The 24,801-nt window shown below is 56.6% G+C and overlaps 2 protein-coding genes across 2 annotated transcripts; one reads left to right on the forward strand and one right to left on the reverse strand.

Annotated features, from left to right (window-relative positions):
- Nucleotides 1-5,192: 5,192 nt before the first annotated feature.
- LOC307110168 (fertilization-influencing membrane protein) lies at nt 5,193-5,901 on the forward strand (the record flags this gene model as incomplete). Its single annotated transcript, XM_079789184.1, has 3 exons — nt 5,193-5,256; nt 5,566-5,724; nt 5,810-5,901. The coding sequence occupies 3 exons, from the start codon at nt 5,193-5,195 to the stop codon at nt 5,899-5,901; spliced, it is 315 nt and encodes a 104-aa protein (XP_079645310.1).
- Nucleotides 5,902-6,887: 986 nt separating this feature from the next.
- On the reverse strand, nt 6,888-11,858 carry TLCD3B (TLC domain containing 3B; the record flags this gene model as incomplete). Its single annotated transcript, XM_079784365.1, has 5 exons — nt 6,888-7,175; nt 7,532-7,627; nt 7,989-8,223; nt 10,730-10,813; nt 11,737-11,858. 5 exons carry the CDS (start codon nt 11,856-11,858, stop codon nt 6,888-6,890), a joined length of 825 nt encoding a protein of 274 aa, XP_079640491.1.
- Between the last annotated feature and the right edge of the window lie 12,943 nt (nt 11,859-24,801).

Here is a 24,801-nt window from a genome sequence, read left to right on the forward strand (position 1 = left end):
ACTGTGAGACGGCCCGGCGCTCCCAACTCCTCCCGACACCGCTCCCGCCCGCGGCCCGCGCGGCGCCCGCGGCGCCCACTCCCTCGCTTTCTCCTTCCTTCCCTCCGGAGTCTCCAGGACCCGGCCACCCGCCTAGTTGCCATGGCGACGCGGGCTCTCTCCCCGGGTCCGCGGAGCATCCTCACGCCCCTCCCCCGCAGGGGTGCGGAGGAGGGAGCAGGCCCTCCGCTCCCGCATCCGTAGGGGCGGGGCCTGAGGGATGGGGCCTGGAGGTCCGCAGGGACCCGGGATCCCGCCCGGCGAGGAGGTCTGATCCGCCGGCGGTCGCTGGCCGGGGATCTGGGGGTCCGGAGCCCCGCTGGGGAGTTCCGGTCTGAGGCTGTGGTCTCCCAGCCGCCTCGCCTGGGCTGCTCAGGTGTCTCTGCGGAGACCCAGTCCACCCCCAGGGCGCGTCCCTTTCTCAGGGAAGGCGTCCCCTTTGGAAACGCACCGCCCTCGCCCGGCCCTCTACCCGCGCCAGTTCCGTGCGCTGGGGCTTGGGGTTCGCTGCGAACCCCCAGAGCGCTGCAGTCTTTCCTCAGCCGGCTGCCTCTCTGACCTGAACCCTGCCACCTGCCGGCCTCGCTCCAGCTTTTCATCTTTGCCCCACACTTGCCATCCCCCCAAGTCAAAGTCCTCCCAGTGGCTTCCACGGCCCTTCAGTCCAAGACCCCGACTTCTGGGATCTCACCGCGGGGCTCAGGAATGTTGCGTGCAGTTTTTAGAACCCACCTGGCTCTCTCCGGCCCCCGGACCTGGGCCCGTGGGAGCCCTCTGCTGGGGGGCTGCCCCTCCCTCCAGGGGCCAATCTGACCCACCGCTTCCTGGGAGCCTTCGGGGACATCCCCTCTGCCCAGCTGCCTGTGCCAGCCCAGGTTCGGTTCGGCTCTGGGACACCGGTGTGTCCTGCCTGCTTACATCCCGCTCCCCCCCCCCCCCCCCCCCCCGCACTAAGCTGCTGGGCCGGCCACTAAGTTGGCATCACTGAATGTTGTGATTTAAAAAGAGAAATGTGGCTGCACAACAGTGTGAACTGTCTGCTTGAAAATGGTTAAGATCCCCTGTGATGTGGCCTTAGTCGGTTTGGCTCAGTGGCTAGCGCTTTGGCCTGTGGGCCAAAGGGTCCCGGGTTCGGGGTCCCGGGTTCGATTCCAATCAAGGGCCCATACCTTCGTTTCAGGCTTCTCCCTGGCCGGCGTGCAGGAGGCAGCCAATCAATGTGTTTCTCTCACACCGATCTCTCTCCCACTCTCCCCAAAAACCAGTGGAAAAGTATCCTCAGGTGAGGATTAACAACAACAAAAGATCTATTGTGATGTGTGTGTTTTAAACACGCAATTTTTAAAAAGAGAGAAAAACAGTCTTCAAAGCATCGGCTAACAGACAGTGCTGATGAGGCCGTGGGTAACGGGACAGCACCTGTGTGGAGGCCAGTCTGATGGTGGCACCAAGAGGACACATACATAGACTATTTGACCCAGAAATGCCACTTCTAGGATTTTGTCATATATATACATGCTGGTCCCATGAGCAAAATAATAGAAATTCAAGGTTATTTGCAATGGCAAAGGATTCGGAACAACCTAAATGCCCATGAGTAGGGGGCCGTTATGACACAATTTCACACAAAGAAATAGAATGCAGCCATGGCAAAGAAAGGGGCCCTTTCTGTGCTTGTACAGAACCCCCTCACAGCCTCAGGTTAACTGGGAAAAGTCAGGTGCAGGATAGCACCTGTGGAATGCTTCCATTTGAGGCGGGGGGGGGGGGGGTTATATGTGTTTGTTTATTTGTGCATAAATTATCTCTAGGAGGCTGCACAAGAAAGGGGTAACTGTAGTGCCCTCTGAGGAGGAAGCTGCGAGGCAGGGTAAGGCAAGAATAGGAGTTATTTCCAACGTATATCCTGTTATGCCTTTTGAGTTCTGTGCCATGTGCATATGCTTCCTATTCAAATGCATTAAAAATATATTTTCAAAGTAAAGGCGACCATTAGGTTTCCTCAGGGCTCTCCAGGGTAAGGAAGGAGACGGGGCTAAGGGAGATGCCACCCTCCGGGGCCAGAGCTGGTGGGCTCGGCCAGGGGCAGACCTGGGCCTGCAGTGAGGGGAGGGGCAAGCTGGGCAAGCGCCTTAGAGCCCTGCATCCATCCGCCACTGCGGTCCTCTCAAGGGGCTTAGTGCAGGCCCAGCAGAGAGCCTTGTTGAAGGACTGAGCCCTGATTTGTCAAGAGGTGGGAAGGCTTTTCATCTATCCATTAAGTGAATAAATAGTTATCAAATACCTACTATTTATTGTGGTGCTGTTACTATGACCAGGATCAATCGCCTCTGGCCTCACAGCCTTGCGGAGAGGCAGACAGTACGCAGACAAGGCCCTGCCGAGAGACCGCTGCGGTGACTGGGGCCGGTCACACGGTGTGGGAGCCCAGGTGCACTCCCCCGGGAAGTGTTGTCTCAGCCACGGGAAGATGAGAGGGCGTTAGCCCGGCCAAGCGTGGAGCAAGAGTGCCCCAGGCAGAGGTTCGTGCCGAGGCTGCAGGGTGCCAAGGAAGGGAGAGCCTGGAAAGATCCAAAGAGGGTAGGTGGACAGGGCTGGGCCCGTCTCGAAGGCCAGGTAAGTTCAGAGTTCACACAGGAGCCCCGGGAGCCCCGGAGGGCTTTAAGTAGTGGATGTGTGTTCCCCGGTTGGTTCTCCCTGGGGAAGAGTGAACAGAGGGAGATCAACCAGTGCACAGGCTGTTGCCACAAGCTGGGTGAGACGTGGGGTTGGCTTCAATGAGGGGGGCAGGGCTTCAGCGGGGAGGAAGTGGGTGGGTTTGAGATTTATGTTGGAAATCAAGCCAACAGGTCTTGATCATGGGTTTGTCAGAAGAGAGGCAAGGAGGGATCTGAGATGACCCCTGGGCTTTTGTGTTGAGCAGAGTATCTCGAGGAACCCTGGGACACTGGCCGCAGGGGAAAGGAGGAGCAGGTTTGGGGTAGGAGAATCAAGAGCTCCACTTGAGACCTATTGAATCGGAGGTGTTTGGGGACCTACAGAGGCAGGAAGCAGGAAATCGGGTAGAGGAATCTGGAGCTCCGAGGAGAGGGCTGGGCTGGAAATATACATTTGTGAGTCATCAGCATATAGATGGTATTTAAAGCCGTGAGGCTGGATGAGATCACCTAGGGGACAGAGTATAGATAGCAAAGAGAAGGTCCAAGACCGAGTGGGTTAGAGAACAAGGAGTCCCGGAAATCAGTGAGCGTGGCCGGAGCTTGGAGGCAGGTTCGGGATGCTGAGAGGCAGGCAGGATGGATTAGAGAAGTAACCATTAGATGTGGCAAGTTATGAGGTCATTGGTGGACCTGGCAAAAGTGGTTTCAGTGGCGTGGTGGGGACAAAGAAAGGCTGGAAGGCGTTGAAAAATACATTCAACGTGAAGGAGTAGAGACAGCAAGGATAGCCAGCCCCTTAGGTGTTGTCTGTGCTCTAAGGATGTGCACCCCTGAGTTCTCTCCCCTGTGCGCCCTGAAGGCAGACAGCGAGGCCTGTCGATTTTATCTAAGCCACAAATGGAGCCCAGCACATCGAGGAGCTGATACATGTATTTAATCATGGGATGAGTGAATGGATGGATAATTCACTGCTTGGGTCGAAAGGGCCTTTTCGGGGAGAGGGGGCAGCTGTATTCTTTTGAGGCAATCGAGGAAACTGCAAAATCCACTGCAAAAGCTGAAGGCTCTGAGCCCCTTTTCTCCCCGCTAAACCCCAGGAGCAGCTGCACATGGGGCCAGGGCCAGGAACCAGGTTGAGTCCCTGCTGCCCCTTACATGCCTGTGACTGGGTAAGTCACTTCCTCTTTCTTAGAAGAGGTAAGTGTAGGGAGAAGAGGCCCCTACAGGAGGCCCCCAAGGTGTTAGTTTCCCTCCTCTTCCCCCCTTTTCTCTCTGGGCTCTTTTTTTTTTTTTTTTTTTTTTCTTATTTAGGAAGCAGAACATGGCAAGTGCCTCCTCGTGTTGCTGTGAGGAGAATGAGTGGGCAGTCCATGAGGGCAGGAGAGATGAGGGTGGGGACCCAGTGGAGGAGGGAGCAGACCTCACACATGAACAGGCATCTGTGTAATAAAACCAAGGAGACCCTGAAGTGTCCTTGGGCTTGGGTAGGGCGGGACATATCTGTGACAGACAGTCCCTACCTGCCAATCAGAGGGAAGCTAACTCTTTGAAGCCGACTAGGGCCTGACAGCGTGAAGGTGGCTGTTGGGAAGTAACAAATAAAGAAGGTTGGGGACAAGAAAGGGAAAATGGGATGGCCCTTGAGGGAGACCGCCCAGAGAGGGGAGCCCCCAAAAGCTCTGTGCATGACGGAGAGAGCTGCCTCGGGAGATGGTCCGAGGGACTTTCTCTGACAACCCCATGCCTGCCATTCCCCCTGCAATGCTTTCTCCTGAAGCGTCTGAAGCAACCTGTGGGAAGAGGGTGGTGACGGGCCTGGAGTCGGGGAGGTGTGTCTTCCGGGAGAAGAGGGAAAACTGGCAGGCAGGCGTGGACGATGCTGCCACCTAGTGGGGATCTCCTGTGATTTCTCCTGGTTCCTCGGCTGAGCGCTAAGTGACAGGGTTTGGATGGGGGACATGCCTGTGCTCCCGAATTTGGGGATGCAAGGCCAGGGGAGGCCTCGGGAAGGAAAATGCACACCCCTGGGAAGTGTGCGCTGCCCACACTACTTTGCCCGTCTGTGCCTTGGCTCCCTCCTCGGTGTAGTGAAGACAGTAGTACCTACTCCGTAGGGCTGTGATGGTTAGAGGAGTCCATGTATGGAAAGTGCTTGGCGTGGTAATAAATGCTCAGTAAGTGGTGGTTGATCCAAGGGGAACTGAACGTGGGTAGCCTTGCCCCCTTCTTTACAGAAAAACCTGCTCCTTCTCTACAAACACGGTGTCCTTAGCCCCACCAAGGCCCTCCCGTTTCCACATTCTGGGGCTGCCACTGTTTACCCCAAGGGATGGGGGGCTCCTTGGGTCCCAACCTCTCCCCTGCTGATTCCAGGGTGGTTGGGGAAGGGTTCCAAGCCCCAGCACTTTCTCTCTCCCCTCACCCCAGAGTGTGTGGTCATAAGGGCTCCGGGCTGTGACATCATAGAGCCCCCATTACAGGAGTGGAGAGGCCATGAGCCTGTGGCAGTGGGCGAGGATGTGGGTGTGGCTGGTTGGGCTGGGGGCCATTGAAACAGGTGGGGAGTGGTGCTGGGAGCTGTGGGAAGGAGGAAAGCTTGGGGGGAGGGGTCCATGCCCCCTCAGGGGCTGGGAGGCCAAGCTTCGGCCTTTCTCTCTGCTCTCCACACTTCTCTCCCATCCACCCCCTCCAGCGAGGGCCTTCTTGTGGAGAGGTCAGCTGATCTGTGAGAAGTTCCGGGAACAAAACTGAGCCCCTCCACAGCCGCTCCAAGGCTGTGTGGCCTGGCAGCCCTGGGTCTGCCTCGGCCGCTTGGGGTGGACGGGGTCTGCTTGGCTCTTGTCACAGACGTTGCCGTGGCCCGCAGCACCCAGCCGGGGCAGCGCCGAGACCTGGGCCCCGGGAGCAGAGGCTCTGCTCTTCCTAGACAGACCTGACTTCTTCGATTACCCAGACTCCGACCAAGCCAGGCACCTGGCCGTGGCCCGGTTTATCGGAGAGAAACCTGTCATCTTTGTTAAGTCAGGTAGGAAGCAGCCGGGGAAGGGGCCGCCTCCTTGCCAGAGCCTGGAGAGCTGGCTCGGAGATGAGCCCAGGCCGCCTCCCTGCAGGTTCCAACCCCAAGCTCTTCCATCACATCCTGGTGGGCATCCTGGCAGCGGCCTTCTTCTTCCTCCTTTTCAAGTTCTGCACACACATGTAAGGCTGCCCCTCACTCCGGTGCCCGCCCCCCCCCCCCCCCCCGCTTCCTTGGGGAGGCCTCCCACCTCTGACCTCCATGCCTCCTAGGAGCTGCCAGAAAGGGGCCTGAAGAGCCAGCCGGGGCCCTGGACGCCGGGCTGAGTGCTCAGACCCACCCTCCTCCCCTGCGGAGGAATAAACGTTTTGCTTTTTTCTTCTCTGACTGCTCAGTGACCAGCCGGGGGCCTGCCCTGTCCTGTGGTCATTCTTGCTGTCTGTCCCCAGCCTCCCACCCCACCCGACCACGCCTCAGAAACTGGGCCAGGAGGCCGGCGGCGTTCACGCAGATCGTCTTTATTAGCGGTCTGTAAAGCACCTCCCAGGGTCCCCGACCCCAGACTGGAGGAAGCCTTGAGGGGTCTGTAGCACCAGGGACATGCCAGGGCCTGAGGGCAAGTGTGCAGCCTAAGGGGGGAGGAACCGCCCCTCACCTGCCCGGGATGCTCAGCGCTGGGAAGGCTGGGGGGTAGCAGCCACCCGCCCCCAACAGACTAGTTAGAATTTGGGTGAATAAATAAGATCCCTCAGGCTGGCCTCCCTGGAGAGGAGCTGGGGGCCACCAGCCCTGAGCAGACCCTCCCAGAGCCGGGAGCTGGGAGGAGCTGCCGCTGGGGTGGGGCCGCCCCCACATTCTGATTCCTGGTCCCCTCGAGTCTCCATCAGCCTCCCCACAGCCCTCAAGCCTTAAAAGGAGGGGAAGCGGTGCCCCTTCCTGCGCCCTTCGCTCTTCAGGGCCCAGGGTTGTGGTCAGAGAGGGGGCTCTGCAGGGGGGCCAGGCCCTCTCCCTGCCCCTGAGCCCTGCGGGGCTGCGCCCACCCTTCGGAGTCCACCGTCAGTCCTGGGCTGCCAGGCTCCGGGCTCCACACCCCTCGCAGCAGCCCCAGAGCCTCGTCCCCGGGGGCAGGGGTGGGGCTGGCGAAGGGGCGGGCGGGGTCCTCTGGCCCCACCTCACTCGCGGGCCGGCGAGGGCGAGGGCGACGGGGAGCTGCGGGGCCAGAAGAGGCGGAAAGCCCCGCGGCAGATGAGGAAGAACCAGTAGAGCTGCGGGGCGAGCAGCAGCGCGGCGCCCAGGTTGACGTGCGCCGGGAGGGCGCGGGGCACGGCGAGCAGCGGCAGGCCGGCGTGCCGCCCGTAGGCCCAGTACAGGTAGGGGAAGAGCAGCACCCGGCAGCACAGGAAGCTGAGCAGCATCAGGGCCCCGTTCACCTTGTGCAGCAGCGTGTGCTGCTGCTTGTACTGCGGGCGGCGGGGCCGGGTGAGGGCGGGGCTGTCTCCGCCCTGGCCCCGCCCCTGGCCCGCCCGACCCCGCCCCTGGTCCGTCCTGGCCCCGCCCCGTCCCGCCGGTCCCGCCCCTGGCCCGCCCGGCCCCGCCCTCTGTCCGCCCGGCCCCGCCCCTGGCCCCGCCCCTGGCCCCGCCCCTGGTCCACCGGGCCCCGCCCCTCTGTCCGCCGGGCCCCGCCCTCTGCCCGCGCCCGGGCCTCCCAGCAGTCGCTCCCAGACCGGACGCCGCGCCGGTCCTTTAACGACCCCCTGCGGGTCCCTGCAGGCGCCCGCCCTCCCCGCGGCTCGCACAGCCCCAGGCGTCCTCTCACCTGGATGAGGATCTTGCCGAGGCAGACGAAGGGTGTGCTGACCTCGGCCATGAGCAGGCAGCCCAGGAAGTAGTCCCCCTTGCCCTGGCGCCACACCTGAGAGGAGAGGAAGGAAGCACGGCCTCGCCCTGGGCGCGTGGGCAGCGCCTGCTCCCCCTCCACCGCCTTTCAGACGCTTCATGCCGAGAGCCTGCACCCGCCCTCACCGCATCCGCAGTCTTGTAGGGGAGACGGCGTGCGGTGGGTTACACACGAGGAAACTGAGGCTCAGACACTGGCAGTCGCAGCAGCTCCGAGCCCCACCGCGGGCGGGGCCCCGCCGGGCCGGCTGACCCAGGCCCTCTTGCAGCCGGGGGCCGGGCTGGAGCTCAGTACTCCCGCCTGGGGCCCTCCACCCTGGGCCTGCCCGCGCCGGAACCGGGCCCCCGGGCCCCAGGCTCCCCCGGACCGGACTCACCACGGAGAGCGGGAAGCACACCAGCACCATGACGGCGTGGTGCAGCACCATGAGGAACTCCTTGTGCAGGTAGCCGCGCGCCACGGCCCACGTGCTGCCTGGGGCGCGGGCCTCGCCTTCGTCCCCTCCGTGCCCCTTGACCTGGTGCTTGTGCCAGTGGCAGAGAAACATGGCGTAGATGTCGTAGATGAAGTAGGGCACTGCGAACTGTGTGTAGGCAGAGGACAGCCAGTGTCTGCGGGGCAGAGGGAGGAGGAGGTGTCGGGGGGAAAGGGCACGGCCGCTCCGGGCGCGGGGCTGACGCCGGATGCAGCCTGTGAGCCAGTCCTCAAGTGCTCACACCCCGAGGCGGGCGTGGGCGCTCAGACTGCACGATGGAACCAGGTCAGAGGGCGGAAACTGCTGGAAGCCAGGCAGTCCCGGCTGGAAAGCAGCAGTGATGAGATTCAAACCCAGACTGACTTCAAAACGCATCAGTGTTTCATATTCATTCATTCATTCATTCATTCATCTCTCTCTCTGCAATATGGTGGGAGAAGAAGGGCAAGAGAGAAAGAGCAGAGGCAGAGAGAAAACAAGCTCAGGCGAGATGTGAAAGGCATCGGCGGTGAGGGCAATAGAGGGTGAGAGCGATGGGAGAAACCATCTTGGCTGGCACTGGCTAGTTGACCTGCAGGCACCATCCTAATATTCTAAGCCTTGACGTGCACAACTTACTCACTCCCCCACAAAAGTCCTCTCAAAGGGTGTGAGGTTATCCCCTCCATTTACCAAGGGAAACAGCGGCTAGTTGACCTGGCCGAGGAACAAACGTAAGTCTGGCTCCACAGGCCTCCCTCGCAGCCCGCTGTGGCCTGGAAGACTCGAAGCAGGCCTGGCAGACAGGCCCCGGGCGCTGTCTGTGCTCCCTGCCCTCCTGAGTGTGGCCTGAGGTCCTGTTTTCTCAGGTACAGCCGGGCACCAGGGAGAGAACGCTGAGCAAAAGGAGCCGAGAGCAGAGCAAGTTCTATGCACTCTGAGTAAACAAAAATGAAAAGTGCGTAATATGCAACTCTGCATTTTTCTGCTGGAGTCAGTGCACTGAGCCTTCCTCTTGGGCCCTACAGTGCCGTGACAGGGGGTGGGAGGTCAGGGGGAACTGGTCCAGCTCAGTGGAGGGACAAAGCCAAGTCAGCCAAGAAAAGACACAGAACAGGCCTGAGACCAACTGTGAGGAGCTGCTGCAGGGGAGGGAGGGAGACCTGGAAGTAGACTGGGGGGTCGGTGGGGGTGGGCTCGAGCTGGAGGCAGAATGTAAGCCCTGGGGGAGCGAGATCTGGGGGAGGCGGGCCGGAAGGGAACAGGCGGCCCATGCCAGCAGGGTGATTTCAGGAAAAGAGAGGCTGAGACCCTTGCGGGAGCGTGACCAGGAGGGAGAGAGAAGGAGCAGCTTAGCGACGGAGGGCAGAACGTGGAAAAGCGGAAAGGCGTCCAGCAGCTGAGAGAAGTTAGAGCCGGGACGGCCAGGAGAACCGGCTGCAGCGGACATGGTAGGGGGCGGGGCCACTGGCTTTTAGGGGAACTAAGACCACCCCCCAGTCCCTGGGCAGCAGCGTGAAGCTTTACACCCAGAACCACCCTCTAAGCAATTAGGTGCTAGAATAGGAACAGCTGTGGCCCCTAGATTAGCCCTGATCCTCCTCTTCTACCTGAGGATTAAAAGGGGCGGGAGAAGAACAGAGCTAGGCCGGGAGGAGAGGGAAGCGGAAGGTGACCTCTGCTGGGAGGCGAGAGGAGGAAGTGTGTGGGGCTCCAGGCTCATTTTGGACTTAGGGATGGAGAAGAGGGGGCGAGGGCAAGAAGAAGCTCAGTCACCTGGGTGGAGTCTGAAGAAAGAGTTCGGTATCCAGTATATGTGAGCCAGAACTGCGCTAGGCACTTAGCACACACAACTCAACTCCTCCCAGCTGCCTTTCTACGCCGGGATGTACCTCCATCCACAGATGAGGAAACTCATCTGCTGGGAAAGATGGGGCACCCCTAGTTCAGGCTCATCCAGACAATGTCCTTGGGGCTCGACAGCCACCACAGAAAGGAGGCAGGGCCCGAAGTGAAGCTGGGACGTCGTCAGCACCCTTCCAGGCAACTCTAGCTCAGCCCGTGGGTCACCCAGCGCTGGCCCGTCAGCACCATGGACAGGGGCCCTCTCCTTCCCACTCCGCCCCACCTCTCAGGCCTGGGCTTTGGCAAGCACCAGGCACTGCAGCAGCTGCCAGTGCCAAATTTTGACCTCTACACACACACACACACACACACACACACCACTAGTGGCCTTGTTTTTGTCATCTCTCTTCTCTCCCTCATGCACCAAGCTGGGGCTGGATCCCTGGCTTCTGGGAGGAGGTGAGGGGTGAGCCCAGCATGAAGAAGAAGGCACCCCAGTTAGCTGCTGGTTGGAGACAGGGTCTGAAGGGTGTAGGGTGGGAGGAGGTAGGGGGGAACCTGTGATAGAGAGGCTGGGAAGCCCAGGAGCTGCTTCTAGAATCCTGTTTGATCCCGATTCCTTCTCCGGCTGGTTCTGACCTTTAAGGACAGGACGTGGATAAATTTATCCCTGGGTGTTGAGTTGCAGCTGTTGCAGTTAACTTGCTCAGGCCCAGCGAAGGGCTTGGGGACCACTGCAGGAGCCCCCTAGCAGATCTCAGGGGTCACACACACACACAAGATGCTGGAACTTGGGCAAAGGGGCCTCGGGCACTTACTGGTCATCAATGATGTGCTTGCAGGAGGTGGAGACGATGTAGCCAGCGGTGGAGGCCATGACGGCTTGGACAGAGGACACCAGCCTGGGGAGGGAGAGGCAGCAGCGGTAGCGGGAGCGGACACACCCCTGGGCTTCTCCCCTTTACTGTCCAGTTACGATGCCTTGGACGTGGTTACCTCTCAGGTCCCTCCCTGCCCATCTTCTCCCAGAGCTGCCTGTCCCAGGGCTCAGCGCCACCACCTCAGCTCCTGCCTGTGCCCAGCTGCCTCCTCAGTTCCTCCCGTTCCTGGCTGCCAGCTTCCTTCCCTGGGCTGTGAACACTGAGTTGTCTTCCTCCCAGGACACCAGGGAGGTCACCCTGGGGTGAGGCAATGCTGAGGATGTGTGGCTGACAACAATGCCCCTTCCTGGGGGGCGGGGGGGGGAGGGGGGACAGCACAGGATGGCAAGGGGAAGCCCTGGGCCTGTACTTGCACCATCAGCTGCCCCGTCATCATACTGGTCATCAGCTAGTCCCTCAGTGACCCCAAATTCCCCCGGCCACTTTCCTACTGTATCCTTAACTGCCACCATGCTCCCCTCCCCAACTCTGGCCCTTAGTCCAGGGTTGTATAGAGTTCTACCTTTCATTTGTCTGTCCCTTGTCCCCCCATGTGTTACACATGCCCCGAGTAACACACAGCTCTGTGGCCCTGGCCTCAGTCCCTAATATCTTGTAGATGTTCTAGTCACATGCCGATCCTGTTGAGGAGCTTGGGAGGGTGAGTGAGGAAAGGAAGAAAAGCAGTCTGAATGCGAGTAGACCAGATGGCTGGGTTTGGATGAGGTCTCCTGGGACAGAGAGTAAGGCAGTGAGGAGGGAAGGAAGCTTGGAGGTACAGCCCACTGACCCCTCCAGGAGCCCCCAGATCCCACCAGGCCAAGGGTCCAAGGAAGGACGGGTTCCATTCATCCTCACGAAGCCTGAGGAGGGGAGAGGGGCTGAGGGGGCGGGATGCGGTTTACCTGGCTGAGACAATGACCGCGTCGGCCTCCTCCCAGCGCAGCTGGGGCAGCCGCTGGAGCGTGTTCTTGGAGAGGAGGAAGAGTCCGGGGAACACCACCCCCCCAGCCACCAGGGTCAGCATGGTGGCTCGGGCCTCGGGCAGGGAGAAGAGCAGTGGGGAAGGGACGGGGAGATGGAGCTGAAGGGAGTTAGAGGTGGAGAAAAGACAAAAAGCCAGAGGGGAGAGAGAGGGAGAGGGGCACAAAGGGGCAGGGCAGGAAGGGATGGGGCAGGGGAGTCAGGCCGAGGCAGGAGGAAGGGAGTCAGGTTAGATGGGGAAAGGGGTGAGACCGGGAGAGGGAGGATCCCAGAAAGGGAGCAGGAGAAAGCCAGCCAGAGGGAGGGAGGGAGATGAGGGAGGACTTGGTAAGAGGACAGAGAGGGAGAGGTAGTGGAGGAGCAGGAAGATGCGGGTGGGGGAGGGGAGGGAGAGACAAGGCAGGTGGGAGGGGGGGCTTACGTGGAGAGGCTGGGAGGGCCCGAGGAGGCGGGGTGGGGGGTGAGGGGTGGGACCGTGGGGCCAGCCCTGAAAGGCAGGGCGGAGGGTGGGAGGGAAGAGAGACAGAGGAGCGGCGGGGCAAGTGGTCAGCGGTCAGCACTGCTCTCCCGCCTCTCGCTGCCGCCACAGTCCCCCGCTGCCCCGCACTGACGCTGCCTGGGGCATAATAGAGTGTCCATGCCCAGCCCCCTGCCCCCTCGGTGGGAGGGGGAGGGGGAGGGTAAGTCACCAGCCGGGGGAGGGCGGGGGAGGGGTGGGGAAATGATGGCACCGACCAGACACCAAGAAACCGGACCTGCAGTGGCGTCTCCCCATGCAGCTCTGAGCCACAGCCGCGGCTGCGACAGAGATGGGGGGAGCAAAGAAGGAGGGAGGGGGAGGCCCTTAAAGAGACAGCAGCTGCGGGCGCAGGGGGCTGCGGCGGACTGGGGCCAGGGGAGGGGAGGCTCTCCTCTTTGGGGGGAGAGGTGGCCCAGGGCTCCTTGGCCAGCTGGGCTGGGGGGGCCCTGAGCCCCCAGATGGGCCTGACCGTGTTTCCCACCAGCATTTTGCAAATGCCACCCAACACGTGTTCCTCCGTGGCTGTTGGGGGGCCAGCTTAGGGGGCCCACTCCGGGAGGGGACAGAGGGTGCCCTGGGGGAGGGAGCGGAGAAAGTGGTGCGTCTTGCTGTCCCTGGAGCATTATTCTAAGGAATGGATAGGGATAAAAACACTCAGCACAGGTCAAGAAATGGTCCCTAGGCCATCAGTGATCCTCCCCAGACACACAGGAAAGAGGCAGGAGCCCTTTCCTAGGAGGTGTCAGAGGCTGCAGGTGTGAAGAGGGAGGAGAAACGCTGCCTCCCAGAAAACCCACCTGGAGCCCTAGGATGCTCCGCCCCCTAATCACTGGTCACTCTTTCCTCTAGGTTTATTATGCCTCGTCCTCTGCGACTTCACAGAACAGGAAAGGACCTGGGATTGGCTGATTCAAGCCCCTCGTTCAACCATAAGGAACCCGGGGCCTAGTGACTGGGCCAAGGTCAGGCCGCAGGTCAGAAGCCCAGCCAGAACCAGACCGCTTTCTGCCTTCTGCCTTCCCACCACGCACCCAACAGTCCTGTGGACTTCTGCATGACGTGGGACCTGCTACCTGGTCTCCAGGCCTGCCCTGTAAGGTACACCTCGATAAGCAACCCTACAATTTGCCTTTTGCCTGTCCAAAGCCCGTTCCACCCCGCCCTCCCACCCAAGAGTCAAAGAGCTGGGATTTGCTATTGCACGCTGCCCCCTAGTGGCGAGCTGCAGGAACAGACCCTAAGAGGTGTCTGGCCTTGGCAGGAACCAGGGACAATTTTAAAAACAACAGTGGTCTGGTCGCAGCTTCCTGACCTCAGGGCTTCACTTAAGGGGACCCAACTTGGAGAACGTTTACTGTGTGCTCAGCACTCGGCAAGGTGATTTACGGCATTCTTACTTCATCTTCCCGGATGGTAGTACCCTTGTTTTACAGACAAGAAACTAGGTTTAGAGATTTAAAAAAACACACACACACACACACACAAAAAAAAACCCACAAAGAAAAACTTGCCCAAGACAAAACAGAATTGGCAAAGCTGGATTTCAAACCTATGTTTACACAACTCCAAAGGGAAAGGATGGCAAAGCTACACACAGGTGCAGAGCTGGGGGAGGGTGGGCAATGGCAAGCAGCCCTGACTGCTCAGCCGAGGACCACAAACCTGGTCAGGGAGGCGCGGCTTCACGCGCGATGGTGTGGGGTAAAGTAGGCAGCGACAGTTTTCTGTCTTCCAGGAACTCACCTAGACGCCCAGGCAAATTCCGCCCGGCTGCCCCCTCTCCCTCCAACCTCAGGTTTGATGACAGCTCGCTTTGTCAAATAGGCCACAAATTCACAGCACGAGGGCCCACCCCAGCGGACAGACGTGTTTTGTTTGGCCAGTATGGTATTGCCGACAGTAATTTCTGAAGTTCTAAGTTATTTGTCAGTGTTTGAAAATTAGGAGATTTCACCTAAACATTCAACTTCTTTTAAGAAAGAATCAGAAGATCAGACAACGTTGGGCCCACATTTTAACTCCATAATGTTTGGTTGGAGCCGAGCAGCTGCTGCCCCCCTTTGATAAATGAGCCCGCGCCCTCCCTCCAACTCAGGAAGTCCCAACGAAAGTCCCTCTGTTACTTGCAGGAGGCTGCAACCCTGCCTTTATACACATGATTCATCTGACCCTCCATGTCTCCGTGAAGAATGGAAGGTGGTTATTTTTTTTAAATATGTTTTTATTGATTTCAGAGAGGAAGGGAGAGGGAGAGAGAGATAGAAACATCAATGATGAGAGGGAATCATCTATTGGCTGCCTCCTGCACGCCCCCGATTGGGGATCAAGCCCAGGACCCTGGCATATGTCCTGTCAGGGAATCGAACCTGTGACCTCCTGGTTCATAGGTTGATGCTCACCAGCTGGACGAAGGTGGGTATTCTTTTCTTTTTTTTTTTTTTCAAAAATATATTTTTATTGATTTTATTACAGAGAGGAAGAGAGAGGGATAGAGAGTTAGAAACATCGATGATAGAGAAACATCGATCAGCTGCCTCTTGCACACCCCCTACTGGGGATATGCCCGCAACCAAGGTACATGCCCTTGACCAGAATCGAACCTGGGACCCTTCAGTCCGTAGGCCAACGCTCTATCCACTGAGCCAAACTGGTTTCGGCGGTGGGTATTCTTATTAAACCCATTTACAAATGAGGACTCCAAAGTTCAGAGATGCTGAGTGACTTGCAAAATCTTCCCCAGCCAGTGTCTTTTGACTATTGAATCTCCCCACCCCTCCACACACACACACATGCACACGCACACGCACGCACGCATGCACACTCTGCTTCTGCTCTCATCACTGACCCTTCCTGGATGCAGGAGGCCAGCTGCAGGAGCCCTGGCCCCAGGAAGGATGCCCTCACCCTGTCCTCTTACTTGGATGCCACCAGAACGGCCTCTGGTCTCGGCATCTGCAGGTCGGAGTGGTTCTGCAGGCCCCAGCAGAGGAGCGCGAAGACCAGCGGGAAGAAGACGCAGCCCACCACGAAGAGCAGGGTCATGCCTGTCTGCGGCGGAGAAGGCGGGAAAAACTGCCATGAGAACGCCGCAGCATCGTGTCCGCAGACTCAGCGCTCCCCGTCACCTCAGGAGCTCTAACGGCCACGGACTCCCTGCCTCGGTGACCATCAGAAGCCACCGGCATAGCTCCTCCCTAACCTCTGGGATCCACATTGTCCTTTAAAGACCTCTCACTCAAGGCAACTGGACATGCTATTTTTGGTTATCAACCCAATCCCAACAATGTCATGTTTCCTATAAACCCTGAAGCTGATCTGTACCTCCTAGTCCATCTCACACCGTAAAGTCTCTTCTCTTTCTCCTTCGACCCTGATGATGTGGGTCGTCTCCCTCAGCTCCACCCAGGCCATCCCAGCCTCTGCCCCTCCAATCTCTCCATGCACCTCGCCTTCTCCTAGGCCCTCCCCTCTGAGGGGCGAGGTGGAAGCTAGAGAGGGAGGCTGTCTCTCATCAGCACCCAGAACTCGAACAAAAGAGGGGTGGTGGTGTTCAAATTATAAAGATGTTTGAAATTTAAAAGTAACAGGAAAAAACCCCAAAGCATTATCCCACTAAAAACAATAACCCTGAAAACATATGTATTTACATATATGTGATTTTTGTCTGGAAACGCTTCCTCTCCCATCCACTCCAGGGAGAGGAGGAGTGGGGAAGTCCCAAAGGGGATGCAAGCAGTCAGGGCCTGCCACCCTGCACCCCTTCAGCGTCTTTGAGGGGACCTCCTCAGGATGCAAGGAACGTGTCAAAACTGCTGAGGCCGTCGGAGAGGGCGGGAGCGTCCTGCTCCCATCGGTGGGCTAGTGGAGGGCTTGGAATAAGCAGTCCTCACGCGGGCCCACCTGATACCTGCGTGCACCCTAGGATTTGCTTCCTAGAGGGGGGGCTGCTCTGGCCGGAGTGGGGGAGAGGAGGGAAGAGCTTTCTCTGGCAGAATTGGCCCGCTGCATCTCAGCGGCGGAGCTGAAAGCGGAGAAAGGAAGAGGAAGGAGGGCAAAGTAAGAACAGCGAAAGGAACGAAACAGAACCAGAGGCGTGGATACTTAGAACAGACTGGCCGCGGTGGGGGGAGCGGGTGGATGAAAGAAGGGGAAGAACATATATGCAGAGTCCATGTTCACAGACAGTGTGGTTAGGGCCAGAGATGGGGGGGCTGGATGGAGTGGGGGGAGGCAGGGGGAACGTCTGTAACAGTGTCAACAATTTTAAAAAAAAGGATAGCATAAGTAGTTGTTGCTTTACAGGACAGTATAGGGCGCTCTGGCTGGGTAGCTCAGTTGGTTAGAGCATCGTCCCGATTTGCCAAGGTTTCGGGTTCGATCCCGATCCCGGAATAAAAGGCAGAAGAGGACCATAGTTTATTTAGCTGCAGTTTCTGGCGGGGGACCACCTGACCTTCAGGTTCAGCTCCACAGGCAATAGCAGAAACATTCTGTACGGCTCCATTTGGACGAAGTTCAAAACAGGCAAAACACCTCCATGAGAAATCAGAAGCATTGACGTTGGAGGAAGTTGTTGACTGAGAGGAGACTGAGGGGAGCCTTCTGAGCCCCAAATAAAAGAATGTCCTTATATTGATGACTGGTGTATACGCATGTAAACGTTCTCAAGAAATACTCTTTCTTAAAATATATATATTTTTATTGATTTCAGAGAGGAAGGGAGAGAGAGAGCTAGAAACATCAGCTGCCTCCTGCACGCCCCTACTGGGGATCGAGCCCGCAACCCGGGCATGTGCCCTTGACCAGAATCGAACCTGGGACCCTTCAGTCCGCAGGCTGACACTCCATCCACTGAGCCAAACCGGGTAGGGCAGACTCTTATAATGTGTGCGCTTTATTTAAATGAAGCTAGAATTTTAAAAATGGTAAACAAACATAGGCTCGTCCTTTCCCGGAATGTTGGTGGGCCAGTCTCTGTGAGCCTCAATGCTTCCTGTGAAGCTGGGAAAGTAAAAATACCAGCTCCCTAAATGCTACCTCTGTAACATTTACTAGGGGCCAGACACTGCTCTAGGGGGCCAGACATTGTCATTTCCTCAAAACAGCATTGAGGGTAAGGATTATTATTGTGCCCATTTTACAGATGAGAAAACAGAGGCATGGAGAGGTTTGGTACCTTATTTCGGTTAAACTGTCAGGAAGTGAATGAGGTAGGGTTTTTCCCCATTCCACCAATACATAGAGAATGTATTGATCTCCATAATGTTAAGCAGATATAGAACACTCATAAATTCATTTTTCTATAGGGTCTGAACATTTAAATAAAAAGAAACAAAACACCATTGAATGTAATTTGGACATATCAGTCACATTTTCATAGTTAATTTCTGTTAATAGTTCTTGCTTCCTTAGCTATTCCATTTTTCTTTTTCTGGATAGTCTTCTGAAAATTAAAGGTTAAAATAAGATTGTTGAAGATGAGGCCCCTGGTTGCCTAACAAGTATCTATTCTCATCGTCTTTCTTATTTTGTTGGGGAATAAATGTGCCTATTTTTAAAAAACGATATTTCCCAGCTTCCTTTGCAGTTAGAGGTCTGGCCAATATGATGTAAGCAAAAGTCATTATGTGGGATTATGAGGAGAGCTTTCTGAAAGGGAGTCAATGCAGTCACAAAGAACTATGGGTAGTGCTTAAACTGAGGTTTGAAACCAGGCATGGTCTGGTGTCGGTCTGGAGATATCTTCCCAGCTCCTGTGCAGGCTCACTGCGAGGATTAAATAGAAATAGTGTGTATAGCCCTAGGGCCTAGGTGGTTTGGCTCAGTGGATAGAGCGTCAGCCTGGGGACTGAAGGGTCCCAGGTTCGATTCCAGTCAAGGGCACATGCCCGGGGTTGCAGGCCTGATCCCCACTAGGGGGTGTGCAGGAGGCAGTCAATCAATGATTCTCTCTCATCATTGATGTTTCTCTCTCCCTTCCTCTCTGAAATCAATAAAAATATATTTTCAAAAAATATTGTGTATAAACTACTTTACACAGGCCTGTTAGCTACTATTATTATAAGCACTTGCAGTACACAAGGCACTGAAATACTAATATGTTTTGCAGACATTCTCTCATTTTTAAAAAATAATATTTTTTACTGATTTTGGAGAGGAAGAGAGAGAGATAGAAACATCAATAATGAGAATCATTGACCAAGCTCCCTCCTGCACGCCCCCTACTGGGGATCGAGCCCGGAACCTGGCATGTGCCCTGACCGGGAATTGAACCGTGACCCCTGGTTCATAGGTGGATGCTTAACCACTGAGCCACTCGGGCTGGGTGAGTTTCTCTCATTTAAGGATCATTACAATCTTACAAATACTCTCCCCATTTTAAAGCTGAGAAAACTGAGGCTCAGGGAAGTGAAATGACTTGCCCCCGGCCGCATCGTAAGCCGCAGAGCTAGGACTCTGGGTCAACATGACTGCTGCCTTCTGAGTTGGGAGAAGAGAGGAGAGGAAGAAAGGGGGAAGCAGAGGAAGGGGTGAAGAGCAGCAAGTGGGAGACATTGCCCCTCTGGTGCTGAGGGTCGGCCATGCTCCTCTGGCCTGTGGCTTACCCTGGAAGAGAGAACAAGAAAGGGAAGGGTCCTGGGCCAGGAGCTGGTGAAGGTCAGGCCCCCGTGTCATTAGAATCTGGACTCTCGCCCTAATCGGTTTGGCTCAGTGGATAGAGCGTCGGCCTGCGGACTCAAGGGTCCCAGGTTCGATTCCGGTTAAGGGCATGTACCTTGGTTGCGGGCACATCCCCAGTAGGGAGTGTGCAGGAGGCAGCTGATTGATGTTTCTCTCTCATCGATGTTTCTGACTCTATCCCTCTCCCTTCCTCTCTGTAAAAAATCAATTAAAAAAAATAAAAGAATCTGGACTCTCCTACGTTTCCTTCCTTCGTTAGTAATTTCTTCTTCTAACAGTCCAGGGCTGCATGGCTTGTCTAAGAGATAAAGGATCGGGGAGAAAAAGGAAGTTGCGTAGAGCACTGGCTTTTAACTTTTTTATCAGTAACCACCAAGAGATACGCTTTACTTCCTGACTCAGCACGTGCACACACACGCGAACTGAACCCAAACTCCCTCCCCTGCTCATTGGTCCTGTGCAGGGCACTGTGGCATCTTCTGCATCGGTTTAATCTCCCCAAATTCTGGCCATGCCCTGTGACGCCCATTTCACAAACCATTGTGAGCAACGACCCAAGTTGGGAAAACCTTGGTTTCTCAGCTTTTTTTCATTAGTGCTCTCCTAAGGAGCCTGTTTTAGACATTTTGTTTCCTAATCGCCACTCTTTGTGAAATTCTGGTAACAGATATACTGCATATCTGTGCTTTATATATAAAAAAGTAAGATTTTTTTTTTTTGCCCTCCAATGTTATTACCCCTGTTGAGAATGCATTAGAGACATCATAACAACTCATTTTCTGAGCCTTTACACACCATCCCAACATCCAATGAGATTGTGTTAATCCCATTCTACAGATGAATAAGCCAAGGCCGAGAGGTCACATGAATGACTGCGGATGGAAATGGCTGGTAAGTGGACTGGGAATGCAGAGACCCCCTGAGATCCTAGTGTTTTCTGTGTGTTGTGGTTTTCTTCCCTGTTTGACCTAATAATAACGAACATTTATACAGCACTTACTAATGTCAGTCATACATCAACGCCCTTTACGTATATGAGCTAATGTAACCTCACAGTAACCTAAGGGGGAGATGCCATTATTACTTCCCTTTACGGGTGAGGGAGTTGAGGCACAGAGAGGCTGTGTGATGCCCAGTCACACAGGTAGTACATGGCAGAGCTGGGATTTGAGCCTAGAAGCCGGATTTCCAGAGTACTTGCTTTTAAGCATGTATTTTTTTTTAATTTTTATTGATTTAAGAGAGGAAGGGAGAGGGAGATAGAAACATCAATGATGAGAGGATCATTGATTGGCTGCCTCCTGCACGCCCCCCACTGGGAATCAAGCCCACAACCCGGGCATGTGCCCCCGACCGGAATCAAACCCGGGACCCTTCAGTCCACAGGCAGTCGCTCTATCCACTGAGCCAAACCAGCCGGGGCTTAACCATGTGCTTAAGAGGAAACCTTTATCACTATAGAAACTAGAAAGCCATTATCACTCGTTTTAAATAGACCGCAACAAAACATCAATAAGGTGAAAAAGCTGCTCTAACATCCTAGCTCGATGCTATCGCCTGCTCCAATCTGAGCTGGAGGCCTGCTCGCTCTGAAAGGAAAGGCGAGATCCGCCTGGACAGAGAGGTGCGGACGGCTCCTGGCAGCGCCGGCCTCCCCCCGGCACAGGCCGAGGTGCTGACGGAGAACGGGAAAGAGCCACTTTCTCGTGTGCAGGTGTGCGTTCTGCGGATCTGAGTTCCCCTTCAAATAAACTCAAGACGGTGTGCACGCCACACACCGCGACCCCGGGGGAGGGGCACAGGGGTGCAGCCACCTGCTTCCGAAGGCAGCACCCTCCGGGGCAGCGTGGGGTGGCACTCACGGCCCCGTGCCATGCTGGTGCAGCTCGCCTGGCCTAGGCCCACCTTCCCGCTCGGCCTCGCCCCCGGGCGGGTCTCTGACCCCCACGCTGTCGGCACAGACCTGCTCACGGCCCTGCCACACCACCCACCTGGGCCCCGGCTCACCGTTTGCCGCCGGTTCAGGCTCCTCCGCCACAGGCTGCCTGCTCCATCCTCTCTGTAGAGGTGCGAGGTGTGAGGTGTGACATCGAAGGCTGTGAATAAGTAACCAGCACGCAGTCCGCAGTGACCTGTTCCCACATGATACCCAGGGAGGGGTCCAGTTCCCCGGGCGCTCTGGGGCACATTTATTATTTACTGCTTTAACTGGACCGGCCCAGGTCAGTGCCGTGCCACCCTTTGGCTGCACAGCGGGACAAGCTGAGGGCACAACCGGTCAGCTGGAGTCAGAAAACTACGTGTCCAGGCCCCCTTTTTTTTGTCTCATTGATTGTGTGACCTTGGCCAAGCGTCAGACCTCTCTGAGCCTCCTCTGTGCACAAGGCCCCACCGCCCGGGCTCAGACACCACCGCCGCCACCCGCTGGCCCGGAGAACTTGTGATTTAACGCCTCTGCGCCTTGGGGTTCTTCCCTACAAAACGGGGCAAGAGCAATACCTCCACATCGGGCTGCTGGGATGACTGAGGGTGATGTTAAGGGCTGTCATTGTGCCGGGCCAGCGTGGCTCAGTGGTTAGGCGTCGACCTATGAACTAGGAGGTCACAGTTCCATCTGTGGTCAGGGCACATGCCCAGGTTGCAGGCTCGATCCCAGTGGGGAGCGTGCAGGAGGCAGCCAATCAATGATTCTCTCTCACCATTAATGTTTCTCTCTCTCTCTCCCTCTCCCTTCCTCTCTGAAATCAATAAAAAAATATTTTTAAAAAGAGTTGTCATCATTATATATATTTTTAAATATATTTTATTGATTTTTTACAGAGAGGAAGAGAGAGGGCTAGAGAGCTGGAAACATAGATCAGCTGCCTCCTGCACACCCCCCACTGGGGATGTGCCCGCAACCAAGGTACATGCCCTTGACCGGAATCAAACCTGGGACCCTTGAGTCCGCAGGCCGACGCTCTATCCACTGAGCCAAACCGGTTTCGGCCATCATTATATTTTTAAACGAGCCCTTGTTCTATGCCAGATATTCTGCCCACCTTTCCTTCATGGTCACAATGAGGCCTGGCAGTCTCCATGTAATCCCTGCTGAGGAAGACTGAGGCTTAGTGACTCCGTGGACTTGCCCAAGGTCACACAGATGCGTAGTGGCAGAACTAGAATTCAAATCTAGATCTTCCCACTTCTAAAATCCCGTCTCAACTGGGTCAGAATGCCTTTCCATCCAGAAAATGAAAAAAAAAGAAAAGAAAAAAAAAAAGAAGGTGTCTGCCACTCGGGTGTGCTGTCAGGATTAAATAAAATCAAGTCTGTGGAGAGGCCTGTCCTGCCGCTTGCTCAGCTCAGCTCAGCTCAGCTCAGCTTCTTATTCCCCCAGGTCATTTCCTAAGCACAGGGCTTTCGTTTTCATAATGAGGAGGCTGCTGAACCTCGTCTTTGACTCCGGGAGGCAATGCTGTCTGAGGCCCACAGAGGGGAGGCAATGCTGTCTGAGGCCCACAGAGGGGCTGGAAGTGTGAGATCCAATCAGAGCCGCCGGGTACCCTTCGCACAACCAAGCCCAGGCCTGCCAAGGCTTCTTTCCTCGCTGGCTTCCTCTGCGTCTCGGGTCTCCCACTCACCCCTCCTCTCTTTCCCAGGGGCAGGCAAAGCCCCCCGTGCTGAGAGCTGACAGCTCCAGCTTTGCAGGGTAGGTACGGGGAGAACGGATGGTTAGCCGGCTATTGTGAGGCCAGTGTCTTCTGGCCGCCAGCAAATGGTGTGATGTGGGAAGAAGTGGAGCCCTGGCGGAGTGGGGTGCCCACATCACTCCTCCTATTGGCTTGGCACCGTCCACCCTCCTGCATAATGGATGAGCCCATGGTAGGAACAGAATACCATCAGCATGAGCCCGGCCACTGCAGGCCGTACAAGTGTCCGAGGCCCTGCCAAGGCTCACGTCTCTGGGTTGGCAGGAGCTGAAGAGGAGAAGGGAGCATGTGTCACCTGAGGCCTTTCTGGGGCTGGCCTCGACTTGGGCCTCGGGATTCTGCAAAGAAGGTGGGGGCCGACCAGAAGACAGCCTCCAGAAGGCAACCTGGCCAGGCCCGCGTGGCTCAGTGGTTGAGTGTCGGCCTATGAACCAGGAGATCACGGTTCGATTTCAGGTCAGGGCACATGCCTGGATTGCAGGCTCAGTCCCCAATGTGGGGCATGCAGGGGACAGCCAATCAATGATTCTCTCTCATCATTGATGATTCTATCTCTTTCTCCCTCTCCCTTCCTCTCTGAAACCAATTAAAAATACACACACACACACACACACACACACACACACACAATATATATACACTAGAGGCTTGATGCATGAAATTCATGCATGGGTAGGGCCCCTAGGCCTGGCCGGCGATCAGGGCCAATCTGTGGGGGTGATCGGGGGTCCCCGGCTGGCACCTGCCTTGGCCAGGCTAGTGCTGCCTGCTCCAGTGGGGCGATCGGGGGCCGGCGCTGGCCTGCTCGCCAGCCAGAGCTGCTCTCCCCGCACCCATCACCCTGCCGCCACTGCCGCTGATCGCCTCCCTCTGTGGGTCAACTGGCAGGGTGATTGGGGGCCCCCCCCTCCCCCCCCCCGCTGGCACCCACCTTGGCTGGCCTGGGGCCTGCGGGCTGGAGGCAGCTCCTGCATTGAGCGTCTGCCCCCTGGTGGTCAGTGCGTGTCATAGCGACCCGTTGTTCCACTGCTCGGTGGATTTGCATATTAAGCTTTTATTATAAAGGATATTTTAAAAGAAGGCAATCTGACTCTGCCTTAGAATCAATGATGGTGACGTTGGGACAGCTAGACTCCAGTTTTCTGCATTTGAAGCCCCCTCTAAGGGGCTCAGGGTGGCATCCAGGGGCACCTCGTGTGGTTGAAGATGAGATTTGGGGCTGAGGGCCAGGAACCCTGGCAATTTCTGTGGCTGCTTCATGGTGTAGGCAAGCCCCAGGGGCAGCACCTGGATGGAGAACATGGGCACAAGCAGGCATTTGGCAACGTGCTTTCAGGGGAAATGGCAAGCCTGGGTGTAGAACCAAAAAGGTCAGGAATGAAAGCAGGAGGCCACGGAACTAGGGCAGCTGGGTAACAACACTTCGGTGGTGGATACAGTTGGATTCCATTCATTCACAGAATCAGGCACTACTCACTGGAGACCCCCAAGACCAGGCCAAGTGCTAGGGCTTGGGACATGGAGACAAATCAGACCCAGGTACTCACAGTGTAACTGGGGAGCCAGGCACCGGGGTGGAGGACTCAAATACCTTGTGGTAAAGTGATAGGCATGTATATGGTGCACAGAGCGGCCACCTCTGCCTGAGGTTGGCAGGAAGACCTCCCTGGGGCAAAAGTGAACTGAGGCTTGAAGGATGAAGACGGAGTTCAGCAGAAGGGGAACGGGGAGGGTGCGGTTCTAGCAGAGGGAACAGCATCTGCAAAGGCGTGGAGCTGTGAGACCCTGAGCACGGGCTCAGGAACCCTGACAGACGGAACCTTGAAGGAACTGATGGGGCACAAAACAGTCTTGTTTGTTTCCATATTATCTGGTCCCCCTCCCCCAGGAGGAGGAATGTAAGCAACACAGGGGAGGGAATTGTCTGCCTCCCCGCTGCCGGAGACCCAGAGCCCAGCGCAGTGCTTGTCCCAGCGGCGTGTGCTTGAGAATGAGTCAGCCAGAGGCGGCAGGACCCAGACTGGAAGGTGTTGACAGTCAGCAAAAGCGTTTGGGCTTTATCCTGGAGTCAGTCGGGAGCCTTCCCAGGTTTA

Source organism: Cnephaeus nilssonii, assembly GCF_951640355.1.
Source record: "Cnephaeus nilssonii genome assembly, chromosome: 2".
NCBI classification, from domain to species: Eukaryota; Metazoa; Chordata; class Mammalia; order Chiroptera; family Vespertilionidae; genus Cnephaeus; species Cnephaeus nilssonii.